The 15,881-nt window shown below is 38.6% G+C and overlaps 1 protein-coding gene across 14 annotated transcripts in view; it reads left to right on the forward strand.

The window, feature by feature from the left end:
* The window catches only part of MEIS2 (Meis homeobox 2), a 224,078-nt gene extending 209,924 nt beyond the window's left edge, over nt 1–14,154 (forward strand). For 8 of the 14 annotated variants that reach the window (XM_086321975.1, XM_086321980.1, XM_086321977.1 and 5 more), the window contains 3 exons: nt 8,498–8,556; nt 9,916–10,026; nt 12,726–14,154. In XM_086321975.1, coding sequence (XP_086178101.1) covers nt 8,498–8,556; nt 9,916–10,026; nt 12,726–13,012 — 457 coding nt within the window. In that variant the 3' untranslated portion in view covers nt 13,013–14,154. Of the gene's footprint in view, nt 1–8,497; nt 8,557–9,915; nt 10,027–10,371; nt 10,467–12,725 lie in introns of all 14 variants that reach the window. The other 6 variants (XM_086321978.1, XM_086321986.1, XM_086321983.1 and 3 more) reach the window with 1 other exon arrangement.
* The last annotated feature ends 1,727 nt before the right edge of the window (nt 14,155–15,881 follow it).

Consider the following 15,881-nt stretch of genomic DNA (forward strand, 5'->3'; position numbering starts at 1 on the left):
ACTCACTTAGGGTAAAATTTGCTGTCAGGAAAAATGGAGCATTCTTTCTGAACTCAGGAACGTGGTTCATGCGAGCTTGCTTGTGGATGGTTGCTGCAATAAGGCTCCTTTCATACAGGTGTGTTTATGCCCCAGGCTTGCTGGCCACAGTCCATTCCATTTACAGAAGCTGAATTAAACAATAACTACCGCATTGCAAAAAATGGTGAGGAGTGGGGAGGGGTGGGGAAAGGTGAGCGTCAAAGGAGATGCCTGAAAGCTTTGTTCGGGCCAAGAAAAACCCTGTTGCAGTTGTCAGAGCTTGTTGATGTTGCTGGGAACGGCACTTTTTTTTTTCTCCTGGATTTTGTGGTTCTGCCTTAGGAAAGAAAGTAAAATAGAACGGAAGAACAAAGTCCTACTCTATAAATCAGCAGCTGCTCCTTGCCAGATCAAAGGAGTGACATTTTTGCTCCTGGACTACTTGTCCACTTGAGGGCTTGACAGGCAGCTAACAGCTGGCCTGCTAGACTGTATGGGAGAATCCGCCTACATCTTCTTCCGAGCAGATGACAAGCTAATCAGAGAGATATCCATAGCATAAGGCATGTGAGTGCACCTTGATCTCCTCAAACATAGCTGATACATAATTGCTAAACAGCTTGGTATATTTTTGGCAAGTTAATGCTCAGGTGGCTTCCACTGAGAAGTAGGATAGAGAATTAATACTCCAATCAAAGGGGGTCTTGAAAGCTAAAGAAATGCTAGATTTGTAAGGATCTCCTCCTGTTAGCACGAATTAGTAAGTGGCTAGGAACATGATGAGAACCAGCTAAAATGTGTGTAACTGATTGTCAAGTGACCGGCTGATTTTTTTCAAAGCCCAGTCAGGCAATAAGGTTCAGATAGATGAACAGGGACTTCATAATTGGAAATTTTGAAGATGATTACTCCAGTTTTTTTAATGCTGATAGAACTGAATAAAGTTATAGATGTATCTTCCGTGTCTGCAAAGAATTGTTTTCAGAAGCACTATTAGGAGTATAGGTATACAGATCTGGAATTTTAATGTCAGTAGTAAAACTTTCAAAGTAATTCAGTTTCTAGTTGATTTCCATCTGCAATAAATCATGTACAGAATGAGGTAATACACTACAACTTATGTCTATTGACTTAGTATTTTATCTTTAAGAGGATAGATTCTAGATATGAATAGCTAAGGAAGTTTGCGTATTTTCTCCTCCCTTGCTTTCAAGTAGCTTTGAAAGATCACTTTTATAGTGCATGATAAAGAGCCACATATGAATAATCTGATGGTGTTCTGGGAGAGTAACAGTGCTTCAAAATCATAACCTGCTGGGATGTTTTGTTATCGAGTGTGATTATCCTTATGGAATAGTGTTTATTGTTCCTCAGTATTATAAAGAAAATAAAAGATAATTCCCTATCTCCAAGGAATTTCTCAAATACTTTTATTAAAAAGTCTCTACTATTGGCCATGTAAGCCTGATTCGAGTAGGATGCCAAATTCTCCAGGTCATTCTAAAGATTTTTTAAATTATAAAAAACAATCAAGCTTATTATTAAAAACTTAAACAGTGCAGAACTACATGAAATAAAAGTAGAAATCTACCATTTCCCTGCTATCCATTCCTGAGAGAGAACAGTTTCCACAAAAACACTTTATCAGTCCAAATTTTCCTGTCGGAGGTACTGACGGAATGAAAAGTATTAAATTACTCTAAATTGTTTGTTGCCCAAAACAAGTGATTAAAGGACTGTTTAGATCTCAGATAGTATGTGCATATTTACAGCTACGGTTCTTGATTAAAACTTGATCTTTGCAAGTTTCTATTCTTAGTAAGAGTACTGGATTGTGTATTTGGTATGTGACCTAGAGCAGGAATTCTCAAATTTAAATGTGCATGTGTCACCTGGAAATATTTTAGAATATTGATTCAGATTCATTAGTGCCAAGGTGTGTGCATGTGAAGTCGCTTCAGTCGTGTCCGACTCTTTACAACCCTATGGATTGTAGGCCACCAGGCTCCTCTGCCCATGGGATTCTCCAGGCAAGAATATTGGAGTGGGTTGCTGTGCCCTCTTGCAGGGGATCTTCCCAACCCAGGGACTGGCAGATGGGTTCTTGACCACTAGCGCCACCTGGGAAATGCCAGGGTAGGGACCACTTATTTCTGTAGCTCTAACGAGCTTGAGTTGATGTTGATATGGTTGGTCCATGGAGCACAGAGTTGCAAGGATCCAAAGAATCGTTAAGAAAGTGATTCCAAAATAGCTCACCCCACTACCCTGCCCCCCAGCAGACACCCACTCCAGTGTCTAAAATCCCCACCATGACATTATACACTTAGATTAGCTGTAATCTCTGGGAAGACCCTACATGGCATGAACACATGCTACATTCAGGGGTACAGCACATTATTATCCTCTTATCAATCAGCTTGGCTTTGTTTTATAATAACCCACCTAGTGTTAATTATTACCTGTAAGAAAACAGAGCTCTTTAGGAGGGGGCATTGCATAGATGCATTTTGAGTGTAAGTTAACATTTAACAAGCCTTTACCATGTGCCAGGTACTGTGGCACAAAGATGTTACAAGCAATACCCCCCTTAATCCTCAAAATGATCTGGGCTCAACTATCACCCCAGCTTATAGATAGGAATCAAACTGAATCTTGGAAGTCTACATAGACTTGCCCACGGTGACACAGCAAGGAAAGGGCAGAAAGTATGTTTCTATGTTCTTCATCACTTTGCTCTACAGAGAAGTCTGGAATATGGAACAATATCTGAGAAGGGTTACCCAAAGTAAGGTATTTTAGTAAAGAACCTATGTGAGCCCTCCTATCTTGAAGGAGGAGTTAGATGAAATGATTTTGGGAAACCACAGTAGAAAGCTGTTGAAAGATAAGCATCACCTACTTGATAATTTTGCTCAGGGCTTTTCATGTCAGCATAAACACTCCAGTACTCAAGGCATATTCGTTAAGCTACAAAAGGTGTGTGAGTCCAGATTAATATCATGTTTTCATATTGTAAACTTAGAAGTGTTAGTTTATGGTGTTTTGAGAGCTGTAGACTAATCTGTGTTTGTGCTCAGTCACTAAGTGGTGTCTGACTCTTAGCAACCCCATGGACTGTAGCCCACCAGGCTCCTCTGTCCTTGGGATTTCAAAGGCAAGAATACCGGAGTGGGTTGCCATTTCTTTCTCCAGGGGATCTTCTCAACCCAGGAATCAAACCTGCATCTCCAGTAGACCAATCTCATCTCTATCAAATTAAAAATCAAGCTGTAGCTCTGGGAAATTGATTATGAACCATAACTGTATCCCTAAATAACCCATGAATCTCATTCATTTACCTTACTTTGCTCACAATTATCTGGGAGAAAAGACACACTATCTGGCCACCCATGAAAAATGCAGGTTTGAGACATGACTCAGTCATCTGTGTGTTGGAGTACACATTCAAAGGTATTAAATCTGCTTAATTCACTGATTCAACCTTTTCAGTATATCTCACTGAGAAAACCCTGCTCTTAGCCATAACCACAGCACAGAAAAAGACATGCTTTCTTCTTGAACTCAGAAGAGTCGAAGAAACTTAATAATGGATTTGTCCTGATTGAGACTTCACTGTTGCAAATCCCAACCAGTAGCAAGCTTTGTGAATAAGCATCGTCTCTGATGAGTTCTGTGGCTGGGAAAAGTGAAGAAACAGGTTTTTCATTTTTTAAAAGGTCCCCAATCACCAAGGTATTTGGACAGTACCTCTTCCAAATTGATCTGATCTCTCTTCAGCAGTTCTATCTCTACTTCTTTGACCAGACCAATCCATGCAAAATCTTCATTTCCAGGGATTCTTGATTCCTCCTTAGAGGGTTCAGGGCTGGCATCTTTCCAGTTGACTCCATGGAGGCCTACACTTTCTAACAAAAGGAATGCTGCCAAAAGGAATGGGTTACCAAGTGGGGAATGAAGTTAGTGAACCAGAAGGAGGGATTTATCAGCCATTTAAAAAAGAGGGAGAAAAAGAAAGGAAAAGGAATCAACCAACAATCTAGAAAGATACCTAAGTCTGTGTCTATCGATCTGAAATATGCTTGGGAGTGAACACACTTTCAAAAGAAAATCACCATGGTCAGATTTCATTGACAGAAAGGTTTGGCTTTTTCTGTGGGGCGTTAAGGTGGGGATGTGGGAGAGGTCTCCAGAAGACCTCTCCAAAAAGACAAGATGAGATTTCAATGATATTTTCCTCTCTTGGGTTTATTCTTTTTATATATAAAAGAGTCCATCTGCCAGGGCAGAAGACACAGGTTTGATTGTTTGATCCCTGGGTCGGGAAGATCCTCTGAAGAAGGAAATGTCAGCCAACTCCAGCATTCTTGCCTCGGAAATCCCATGGATGGAGGAGCCTGGCAGGCTACAGTCCATGGAGTCGCAAAAAGTCGGACATGGCTTAGCCTAAACACACTTACACATGCACACATACACATACACACATATATATTCACTCTAAGTTGACTCAAAAAGGCCTCATGATTCTTGGAAAGTCATTGAATTTATTTCTGTAATTAAGTTTATTTTTAAGCTAACCATCTAAGTATATAATTTTTAAGGATCACACATACTAATGCATTTTCTATTTTGATAAAATTTAGTGAGAAAGTGGATAGTCTTAGTAGATCCTCTCCAAAGCTTTTGCATGAGCCTGTGTACTAACTTTGTGTTCAACACAAATCAATGGAAGTAGTGTATTTTAGGGTACTCATTCCCTAGGGAGTCACTAATGGAATTATCTCTAGCCCTTAAAAAGTCACAGTGAGGCTAATGAATTTTTTTTTAAGTGAAATCTGGATAAGGCATTAGGCTTACTAGCACATTTTATTTATGGCATTTATCATATGTGGCACATTTTACATGCAAGTTGTACAAACCTCAGAATGTTTTTAAGAGCTATTTAATATCTAAGAAGACTTTATGATTTCGGGTTAAATAGCTTATACCAATAGAAAAGTATGTGTCCTCAACTTCAAAATCATTCTGGGATGACATTACAATTTAGAGCATTTTTTAATATCAGATACAGATGAAAAACCTAACAGTCTTTGGATTGGAAATAACTTGTGGGGGTTTTCATTAAAGTTGGGTGCAGCTTGCTGCATTTTGGTTAGTTGGATGTCTTCAGCAATTTTTCAAATGTTTTGGGTTTGGCAAAGTCCAAAATGTTTTTGCCAACACCCTCTTTTCCCCTTAGTTTTTAAACCCGTGTGAAATTCAAGGATAACTTAATCCATATGTGTCTGATTCATTTACACTTAACTCATCAAAATGTTATTTTGTAAGACCCATTTAATATCCAAGAAACCTTTTTGAGCCTTTTAAGATGTCTTTTGTCTTTGAACCAGTGAGTTGCATTTTTCCATATGAATGGAGCTTGAACCTTGGAAGATGGAAGATCAGGCAATTTTCAATTTAGACTTCAAATTTTAAGTAGATCAAACTTGATATTCTGCTTACTGCTTGAGCACTGAATAACTTCATCTTAAAATACATATCAGAGAAGGTGGAAAAAACTTTCATGTCATGTAATTTGGGGGAAAGACCACATTTGGAAATTTCACATAAAGAAATTAAAAAAAATACTCCTAGTTTGATTTTTGTAAGTCTATAATTAAATGGCTTCATTTTATGTACATTGGGTGTGTTTTCTAAGAATGGCCTATGGATCATCTGTGCAGTGGTAGTAATTTAATTTTTGAGTGTTGAAGTGTTCTTACAGTCAGCTTATTAATTGTTAATTTTAATAATGAGATCTATGGTGTTCATAAGATAGCCTAGGATCGGGGGAGCTGACAGTTGGCAAGAGTTGTATGTTAAGAGAGTTCCGAAAAATTGGGACCCATATGTTTTACAAATTCTGTGTGATTTGAAAGAATGTGGTAGAATCAGGAATCTGGCAAGATACAGCACTATGGTTCACAAACATTGTTTGAGAACAACAGTTCAGAGAAACCCTAGCGAAAAAAGCAAAATCTCTCTGACCTGTTTTAAGAAGATCTAGTAAAAAGCTTCAGAGGCCTCTCTGCCTATTTGTTTAGCAGAACTGGGCAAAGAAAGGCCATCGCCATAACTGCTAGTGAACATCCAGTCCATGCCATGGTAACTAGTTGAAAATGTAATACTGGAGTGGCATTTCCAAGTTCAGCACTTCTATAAAGACCTGCGGGCACACAGAATGCTTTTTTAATGTTCTGCATTGTTGTGGATCCCCCATTGAACAACCTTTTGAGAGGACCCCGTTTTTACTAATGTAAACATTCTGACGAGTATCCAAAGAAATGACCTTTGAGTGAACCTCTAACCTTCCCTGTAATTATTTGTTTGAAGACAGTGTGGAGTTCTCCTGCTGAGAACTAAGGACCATGATGCCTTGCAACTCTGTGAGGAAGGGAGTGTTTGGGGGAACTGTTGAGAAAGACATAAAGAAGGGAACAACCTCCAGATGTAAATAATAAAAGAGTAAAAGGGTGAAATTAAAAAGGGAAAAAATAGCAATTCGTTTTACCTAAAGAGTTGCTCTGTAGGAAAAAACAAAACCGGGATTAGTAGCACATAAGAGGTGAAAACCCTGCCATGTGTGTCCTCCATTAGAAACTTCAAGGAGAAGAGCAAAGGTTTCTCCCACTCTTCTGAGCATCTCAATGGGTCTTAATCTGAGCCGATGAAAGGAGTTTGCTGGTGCAACTCTCAGGTCAGTTGTCCTTGGTCCCAGTAAGAGCAGTGAGGGAAAGAGTAGACCACTAAGATTTGAGGGGTACTTCTAAAAGGCTTTGTGATCTATCTGATCAGCTATTCCTCAGCAACTCTTAAAAGTGCCTGGAGGGAATATATACAGTTCCCACTCTCTTCTTCTTGTTTTCACTTCACGTAGCCTGTCACTTACTTGCCCAAACCTGAGGGGGTGTGACATTCTTGACAACCTGAGCTACACGTTCTTAAGTAATAAAGAAGTGCATTGTTTGCCAAACAAACGCCTTATGCAAAAGACTCCTTTGGTTTTCTCCCGGCTATTTTTCTTCAATCTAATTGTATTCCCACCAGAATGCTCACAGGAGGCCTAAAAGGGTGTGGGCCGCTGTCCTCCGCAAAAGGGACTTCAACACCACAGAAGCACAGAGCTGCCAGCACACACTAGAATTTTCCTGGCTCATTTCAAAGAAGGAGCTTTCAGTTCCTGACTGTGACCGCATGCGAACTCATTAATCATGAAGTCCCCCTGCACTTAAGATTTGAAATTGGGAATACTGGGAATGAGCAAACTCCAGGAGATAGTGAAGGACAGGGGAGCTTGGCGTGCTGCAGTCCACGGGGTTGCAATCCTGGGAAAGATCATCCATGGTTCTATTTTGAAGGAACAGCTAGCAATAGGCTAGGCCACCCCCTCCCTCCGTGTCCCCCCTGAAAATGCACAGCCAGTGAATCTTGTGCATCAGCTCAAGTGTGTGGGGAATGCGTGTCATTAAATGCACGGGGACAGGGGTAACTCGCAAATGGTAGAAAATTGGTTTGTTTTTATTAAATTTGGAGAAATAAAGGAGATTTCTTATCATCTTACTCTGTTTGTACATGAATATTTGATGGGCATTATTAAACATTAAAGTAACATGAAGTAGGCACTTATTTTTGGATTTCCAACAAAATTAGATCCAGGCTTCTAGACGAAATAACTGCTTCTCCTTTAACATTCCTGTGATTCAGCCACCACCTGATTTGAAAATGTTTCTTAGACTCTAATATCAACCATGTGTACCTGAGGCTCTGTCTTTCTAGTGGGTTGAAAGGTGGCTGGGTTTATGGTTGGCAGTTACCTTTATCCCTGCCCTGGGTGTCCCAGCTTAGACTGGAAAGGCCGCCCCCAGCTGGCACTGACCTCTAAATGACCCCTAACTTTACAGGCTTAAACTGCAGGAGTTGCCGAAGAGCAGAAGTCTTTCTGGCCAGCACTTATTACTGCTGTGTTGGTGATAAAACTTCAGACAGCCTAATTGATGGCTTTGCTGACCTAACAATACCTTGTGAAAGCCGAGTGCCAGAGCCTGGTCTCCATTTATGACCAGCTGCAAGGGGAAGCGGGGTCTCCTTATGATGGAGTTTAGGGAAAGGGGGAAAATCTTCCAGCCTGTGAACTTAAGATTCTGACTTGTTCAAGAGGCAAAAGCACAGTTGCAAATTAATACAAGTTTTCGCAGGGAAAACTTTTTTCTCTTCCTGAGTAATTTGTTTTTAGCAAGTCAGCCTCAACTTGGTTATGAGATGACAGGGGAGATGATCCAGTCAGCTATTTTTGAACATGGAGAGGAAAGATTGCCTTCAAATTAAAAAGATAATTTTTGGTAGATGTTCAACTGTACTGTATTCTCTGCAGCGTGTGAAGGTATTCACAGAGCACAGAAATTGCATTTGCTGACTGGTCGTCTCTCTTCTATTTCAGGTTTATTAATGCCAGAAGAAGAATAGTACAGCCCATGATTGACCAGTCAAATCGAGCAGGCAAGTTCCAACTCGTGTCTGTGTTCCCATCCCTGAGGCACAAATCCTCATCAAGTTATACTTTAGGAGTTTCACCACCTGGTAAAGAAATGCTTCCATCAGGCATTCTGGGAGAATTTTGTTTTTTAATGTCCCCAGAATTCCATTCTAAGAAGCAACTTCACTAATTGGTGCTAATTGGAGATTTCCCACCCTGACTCTACTGAAACTGCTTTTTATTTTCTTTCTGAATTGGTAATTGGGCACACGTATTAGTGCCACAAGCAGTTTGTTTAACTGTGAGCTCTGGAATTACTCATTGCTTGTCTGCATCCAATCATTAGCACACTCTCATTTTCTCCTTACCCATAATTCCTTGGTGTGCGTGTTGCGTTCACTCCTGGAACATCCCCTGTTAAACTCATTGTATCCATTCATTTGCTTTGACTATTCATAATATTCTATTAAAGCCTGACATGCTGCATTGCCAGCATTATTTTTTATTAAAATGCTTCCCATCCATCTCATGAAAACACATGTGGGTTTTTCTCACAGTATCTCTCAGTTTCTCTAAAGCTATTATTACACGGTATGGTCAGAACCCTACCCAGGAACTCCTAATCATTCTACTTTGAAATAGGCATTTCCTTTTACTGCAGACTTGTGGTGTCCTGCAAGAAGGTCTGTGGGGAAAAAGCTATTTTCCATGTAGATGATGACTATTGTCACTCACGAGGATGTCAAATAGGATGGAGACTTAAGCTGTGGCCTCAGTTTAAAGAATTTAAGAAAAATCAGATTCCTTTGGCAAAATTTCCCCGACAAAACTGAAATATTGCCCCACTAATGGAGGCTGGGGGCCTGTTGGAGAATCATATAAAACAATTGAAACATTAAATTTATCGTGTTTACATTTTCTTTGGTATGAGTGAAAAAGCAAATGTTCCATTGAGTCTGTTTAATCTTGTAAAACTGTGCTCAAATTTTCAAGTGTTTATGTCTGATGTGAAATTTTATTAAGCCACCAGAGATGGCAGGATCACAAAATCTTAATAGCATGTGGCGATCTTTATACATCAGGTAGCCGCTCTTCCTTGTCCCTCTTCCCCCTAATTGAGAGAGAAAAGTCCAGAAGTAAAGGCTGCTGAGGATGACCCACCTGTTAGACAGGCTGGGGAAGTCTTTCCTCTAGAATGTTTGGTAAAGCTACTCACACATCTCACCTCAACCCTAGAACCGCACATACAGACCACACCCCCCCTTTGCAAGTGCCAACCACGTTGTTGCTGTAACGTTTCAGTGCTGCAGCAGGAACAATTGCTGATTGTTTGGTATATCTTTTCTTCTTTCTCCTCTGTGTCCTCGAATGACTACAATCAGGTTTTCTTCTTGATCCTTCAGTGAGCCAAGGAGCAGCGTATAGTCCAGAGGGTCAGCCCATGGGGAGCTTTGTGTTGGATGGTCAGCAACACATGGGAATCCGGCCTGCAGGTAGGTTTGCTCATCTCTCCTCTGGGCTTCCCTGGCAAGTGTCACCTTCTCCACCAGCCTTCTTCATCCACTCTACTCTCCCACTCTCATGGTGGGTTTAATATTGCCTGCTGCCTGCTCTGCCTGCTTTCTTTCCCTTGGGTGGGGGAAAAAAAAATCTTCTTTTAAAAAGTAAAGAGTTGACAACAATACCATTTTACTCTGCCCCATACACATCCTTTTTCTTTTTTTTTTCTTTTTGAACCAAGGCAGTAAGTGAGAAGGAATCTTGAGTTTCCTCCTATTTTTTCACCATCAATTATTGCTGATTTTCCGGCCTCTTCTTGGATTTTATCTCCTTTCTAGGACCTATGAGTGGAATGGGCATGAATATGGGCATGGATGGGCAATGGCACTACATGTAACCTTCACCATGTAAAGCAATCGCAAAGCCGGGGGAAGTAAGTACAGTTGGGTGCGACCTGTCTTCACTGTCACTGCAGAGACTTTATTTTATTTTTTATAATTTGGCCCCCGTTTTATTTTTCCTTGCCCATAACTGCATGCCTTTCCAAACTAAGGACCTGTTTTTAAATATATATCACCATCTCTAAAGGCGAAGATGACACAAATACACACTTTTGAAAAGGCCAACTGACAAGCCTGTGTGTGTCTTAAGCAGGGGGGACTTGCTCTTAGTCTATTTACTGAGGCCCCAATGAGCACAAACACAGACATCAGGTGGATATTGGACATTTAAGAATAAAAATAACGTCTTGGGGGCACCAGTTGACTGAGAGAAATTAAGCAGGCTTCAATGAAGCGATAAAAAAAAAGGAAAAGTAGAACTGTCCTTTGAGTGACATAAATCTGTCAGAATACGATTGATGCCCAAATTATCTTATATGCAAAGATGAAATGCTGCAGTTCATTATGCCTAGTCTAGATATATGACAGCAGTGACACCATTGATTCTTCACTAGGGAGTCGGTGTGTTTTGATTATTTTTTACATGTGCCTACTGACTTTCGACATGAGACAGAAAGACAGGAAAGTCAGTCAATAAATTTAAAGGGAAAGACATTTAGGAGCAACTGAATATGAAGGAATGGATTTTTCACTGAGGCTGAATGGCTGCAGTTGGATTAAGAAACCCATTAGACTTTAAAGCTTCAAGTGTTTTTGACATCTGAAAAAAATTCAGAGTCTGCCAACAAGATATATCCTTTGCTGAAGACACCAGAGCATAAAAAAATTCATATAACATCGAAACTTCCTTGTTTAATGAGGCTGAATATAACAACACGTACCTTGATTAAATCATTCTCTATATGTAAATAGAGGCCAACATTTTATATGAGATCTCAGGGGGTCACCATGGAACACCATTGATGAAGCCAATTTTCTTCCTTTCTTCCTTTACTAATGCAGTCAAAAAATGTAGAAAGCAATGTTCCCTAAAACAGCTATAGAGAAAACATTTGCTCAGCTTGGATAATTCTTAATATAGGCCATATAATTTCTAGCCTATTTAATTACATAACATATTTTATGCTTCATGACCAATTACATTAATAGCTTAATACAGAAGAATATTATCCTCTCTTGATTTGATTATGCAGCCACACAATATGGTATATTTGGTACTTAATTATCATCATCCATTGAGCAGGCTGCTGTGGTAGAATAAACAGAGAGCTGGGACTATGCAGGCTGTGTTATTGTCTTTAGATGGTTTTGCCACTTCTGTTAATAATGGACTGCGGATCTACTTAACAAAATGACTGCAGCGTATAAGCCTTTAGATTACCAGCTTACAGTGTCAAAAACATCTGTTCAGCTTTTCAACTGTATGTACTGGAGGTTAAATAGAGGTGAATAAAGCTGTCCTTTTAGCTCTGGGGATGGGCAACAATAAATATAATATAACCTTAATTCAATGAACAGGTAACTTGCAAGACAAGTCAGAATCTTCAACTGCTGACTTCCCAACATTTTAATTCACAACTTCAAATCTTGTGTATCTTGATTAAGAATTTCTAGATGTGTTATATTTTATGCCTAATCTCAAGGCATTCTTTTTTTTTTTTTTTTAATTTTCAGACATAAACTACTGGGCATGTCATATGACCTTACATTGACTTCTTACCTCTGACCTTTACAATCTCTTGGGTGTACTGCTCTAAGAATGCCTCTAATTCAAAAGGGGGCTTCATTTTAAATATACATAAAAGCCCATCCCTTTGAAATGAATATGCCATAATGTTTTGTATGATAAATTTTTCATGAAGAAATATAGATATGATAAGATGTCAACTTTATTTTAATATTTATCATTTTTTTTCCATTTTAGAAATGCAACAAAGGAAAAGAAATGATATATCAACAGTTAACTGATAAAACTCGACTTAGAATTTATATTCTTATTGCAATTATCAAAGAAATGTACTGAATACCATTTTGAAAAACAGTTCCACTTTATGACATTTAGTTGCATTAAATATTTAGTTCTGTTGTGTTGCATTATACTGCTGTGCGATGAAATTAAATGCAAACTACAATTTGAATGTCTGCAAACATTGGCAAGAATCTGCAGCTAAATTTAGATATAAGATTTGCAGTGTCTGTTGTTTTTTTTTTTTTTTTTTTCATCTTTGATGGGTAAAGTATAAAAATGTTTAGGAATTTGACCTGCTTTCTTTTTGCCTCTCTCTTTTCAGGTTTGCAGAGCATGCCAGGGGAGTACGTTTCTCAGGGTGGTCCTATGGGAATGAGTATGGCACAGCCAAGTTACACTCCTCCCCAGATGACCCCACACCCTACTCAATTAAGACATGGACCCCCAATGCATTCATATTTGCCAAGCCATCCCCACCACCCAGCCATGATGATGCACGGAGGACCCCCTACCCACCCTGGAATGACTATGTCAGCACAGAGTCCCACAATGTTAAATTCTGTAGATCCTAATGTTGGTGGACAGGTTATGGACATTCATGCCCAGTAGTATAAGGGAACTCAAGGGAAAAGGAAACACACGCAAAAACTATTTTAAGACTTTCTGAACTTTGACCAGATGTTGACACTCAATATGAAATTCCAGACAGCTGTGATTATTTTTTACTTTTTGTCATTTTTCATCAAGCAACAGAGGACCAATGAGACAAGAACACAAATGTGAAATCATGGGCTCACTGAGACAATTCTGTCCATGTAAAGATCCTCTGGAAAAAGACTCCGAGAGTTACAACTACTGTAGTATAAACATAGGAACTAAGTTAAACTTGTACATTTCTGTTGATCACTCCGTTATGTTGCCTCAAATAGTTTTAGAAGAGAAAAAAAATATATCCTTGTTTTCCACACTATGTGTGTTGTTCCCAAAAGAATGACTGTTTTGGTTCATCAGTGAATTCACTATCCAGGAGAGACTGTGGTATATTTTAAACCTGTTGGGCCAATGAGAAAGAGAACCACGCTGGAGACCTTGGTGACCGTTTGGCTGAACCTCATCCCTCGGACTCCGGCTTCAAGAATGTGTTTTCATGCCCGGCCTTTGTTCCTCCATAAATGTGTCCTTTAGTTTCAAACAGATCTTTATAGTTTGTGCTTCATAAGCCAATTCTTATTATTATTTGGGGGGACTCTTCTTCAAAGAGCTTGCCAATGAAGATTTAAAGACAGAGCAGGAGCTTCTTCCAGGAGTTCTAAGCCTTGGCTGTGGACAAAACAATCTTAAGTTGGGCAGCTTTCCTCAACACACAAAAAAAGTTATTAATGGTCATAGTACCAGAACTAGGACTTTATCAGAAACTCAAAGCTTGGGGGATAAAAAGGAGCAAGAGAATACTGTAACAAACTTCGTACAGAGTTCGGTCTATTAATTGTTTCATGTTAGATATTCTATGTGTTTACCTCAATTGAAAAAAAAAAAAAGAATGTTTTTGCTAGTATCAGATCTGCTGTGGAATTGGTATTGTATGTCCATGAATTCTTCTTTTCTCAGCACGTGTTCCTCACTAGAAGAAAATGCTGTTACCTTTAAGCTTTGTCAAATTTACATTAAAATACTTGTATGAGGACTGTGACGTTATGTTAAAAAAAAAAGTGTTAAGTCACAAAATGCGGTAATAAATATTTCATTTTTGATTTTTTGTTAGGCTTTTGTGTTTTTAATAGTTTTAAGGCAAGGTTGCACAGAGCCTATGCTTGGGATTGAAAGTAGATGATGGCTTTGCCTCCAGAAATCCAGTATATATCAAAACTTAACTTACCAACAATTTTTTAAGGTAACCATCTGTAAGCTTTCAGTATATATTTGGCCTATAAATTCTACCAGCAGAAAACTTCTAAAGGTACGAAATTGTGTATATGTGTGTGTGTGTGTGTGTTATGAGCCAGGTTGAAAGATCACCGACATGTCCAACATCCTCTTTAGCTGCATGATGTTAAAAAAAAAGTACTTTCAGATGAAGCTTTTTATGTTCATCTTCTGCCAGAATAAAGGGTTTTTTCAGGGTTAATTTTACATCATAAGAAATAACTAACGTCTGTGCTCAAAGATAATTCATCTGCCTGTGTTTTTTCTCTGTCTTAGTTACTAAAATACTGTTGAATATGTAAATTAAAAATTTACATATAGATGTTCATAGATGAGTAAACAACTTCTATGGAATTCGAGGTCCTGTGTTGAAAAGATTACTTAATCATTAATATTTAATATAAATTATAGGATGCTGTCTTTTTATTTCAGACACCTCCATATGCAGGCACTACAGTGCGATGATCTGCTCATTAAACTTAATTTTTTTCCCCTAAAACAACAGCAAAACAGGCAATGTAATGCCATTTTCAAAATTGCATGCAACATTCCTGAACACCTCTGACATTAACATGATGGTACTACACAAAACGCCTGCCAAAGTAAGCAGGGTGAAAAAAGGTGTGAGGGATTTGCATGCTTCTCAGTTGTTCAAATAAATATACTATCCTGAAATTTTGTAACACCCAAACTTTGAATCCTGTGTTCAGAAGGGATACTGTCATAAACTTTTATTTACTTCCGTGCTGTCAGCCTGGGAAATCATTCACTATCTCAGAAATCCAAGTTTGAATCTTATTTTGGGTTCTTCCCTCTTCCCATTGCACAACAAGCAAGCCAACAGCCATTAATAGAAGTTGTATGCAAAAGAACAAGGAAATAAGCTTCTATTGTTCTGTATCATTTTTAGGTAGAATTTTTATAAATCCATTTATTAGTTTAATTAGATTATGCTGTTTAAACACAGAAATAACACTTCTGATACCAGCTAACTGTTCATGGAGAAATTATGGGCCACTTGGAATACAGAGAGCTTCCCTCTCATTTTTGTCATCCAATTATATATGGAGTCTTTTTGCAAAATTTTAATAATTACTTATTTTTATTTTAAATGCTATAGGTAAAATTTTACAAGTTCTTCATTTATAAATTAACTCTCACATCAGCTGAAAAAAAATTTGGCAAAGTTTTTCTTCCTTTCCTGTCAGTAGAGTAAATGCTGAAGGGTTTACTTAGTAGTTGGCTCATATTTAGAAAGTGTTTAATGAAATTATTAAGCTACTTCATCACAGTTTAGATCCCAGAACTCTCTATTCTTGGTTTTAACAGATAAAGCCATCTCAGATTTAATTTAACAACTTCACACCCTATCACATTAACCTTACCTTCTTAAATATTTAGAGATGAATAATTGTTGTAATAATATTTGTTTGCATTTCCTTGCTCTCCCGCCGCCCCACTCCAGATGCTAAGATAGAGAGGTGGTAGAGTTGTCCAATTTTTTATAATGCTTTTTTTTTTTTATACCACCTCGGAAGGCACTTGCTCCTATCTC

This window comes from Bos grunniens, chromosome 10, assembly GCF_055505025.1.
Source record: "Bos grunniens cultivar Pamir isolate PY7600 chromosome 10, Bosgru_T2T1.0, whole genome shotgun sequence".
Classification (NCBI taxonomy): Eukaryota; Metazoa; Chordata; class Mammalia; order Artiodactyla; family Bovidae; genus Bos; species Bos grunniens.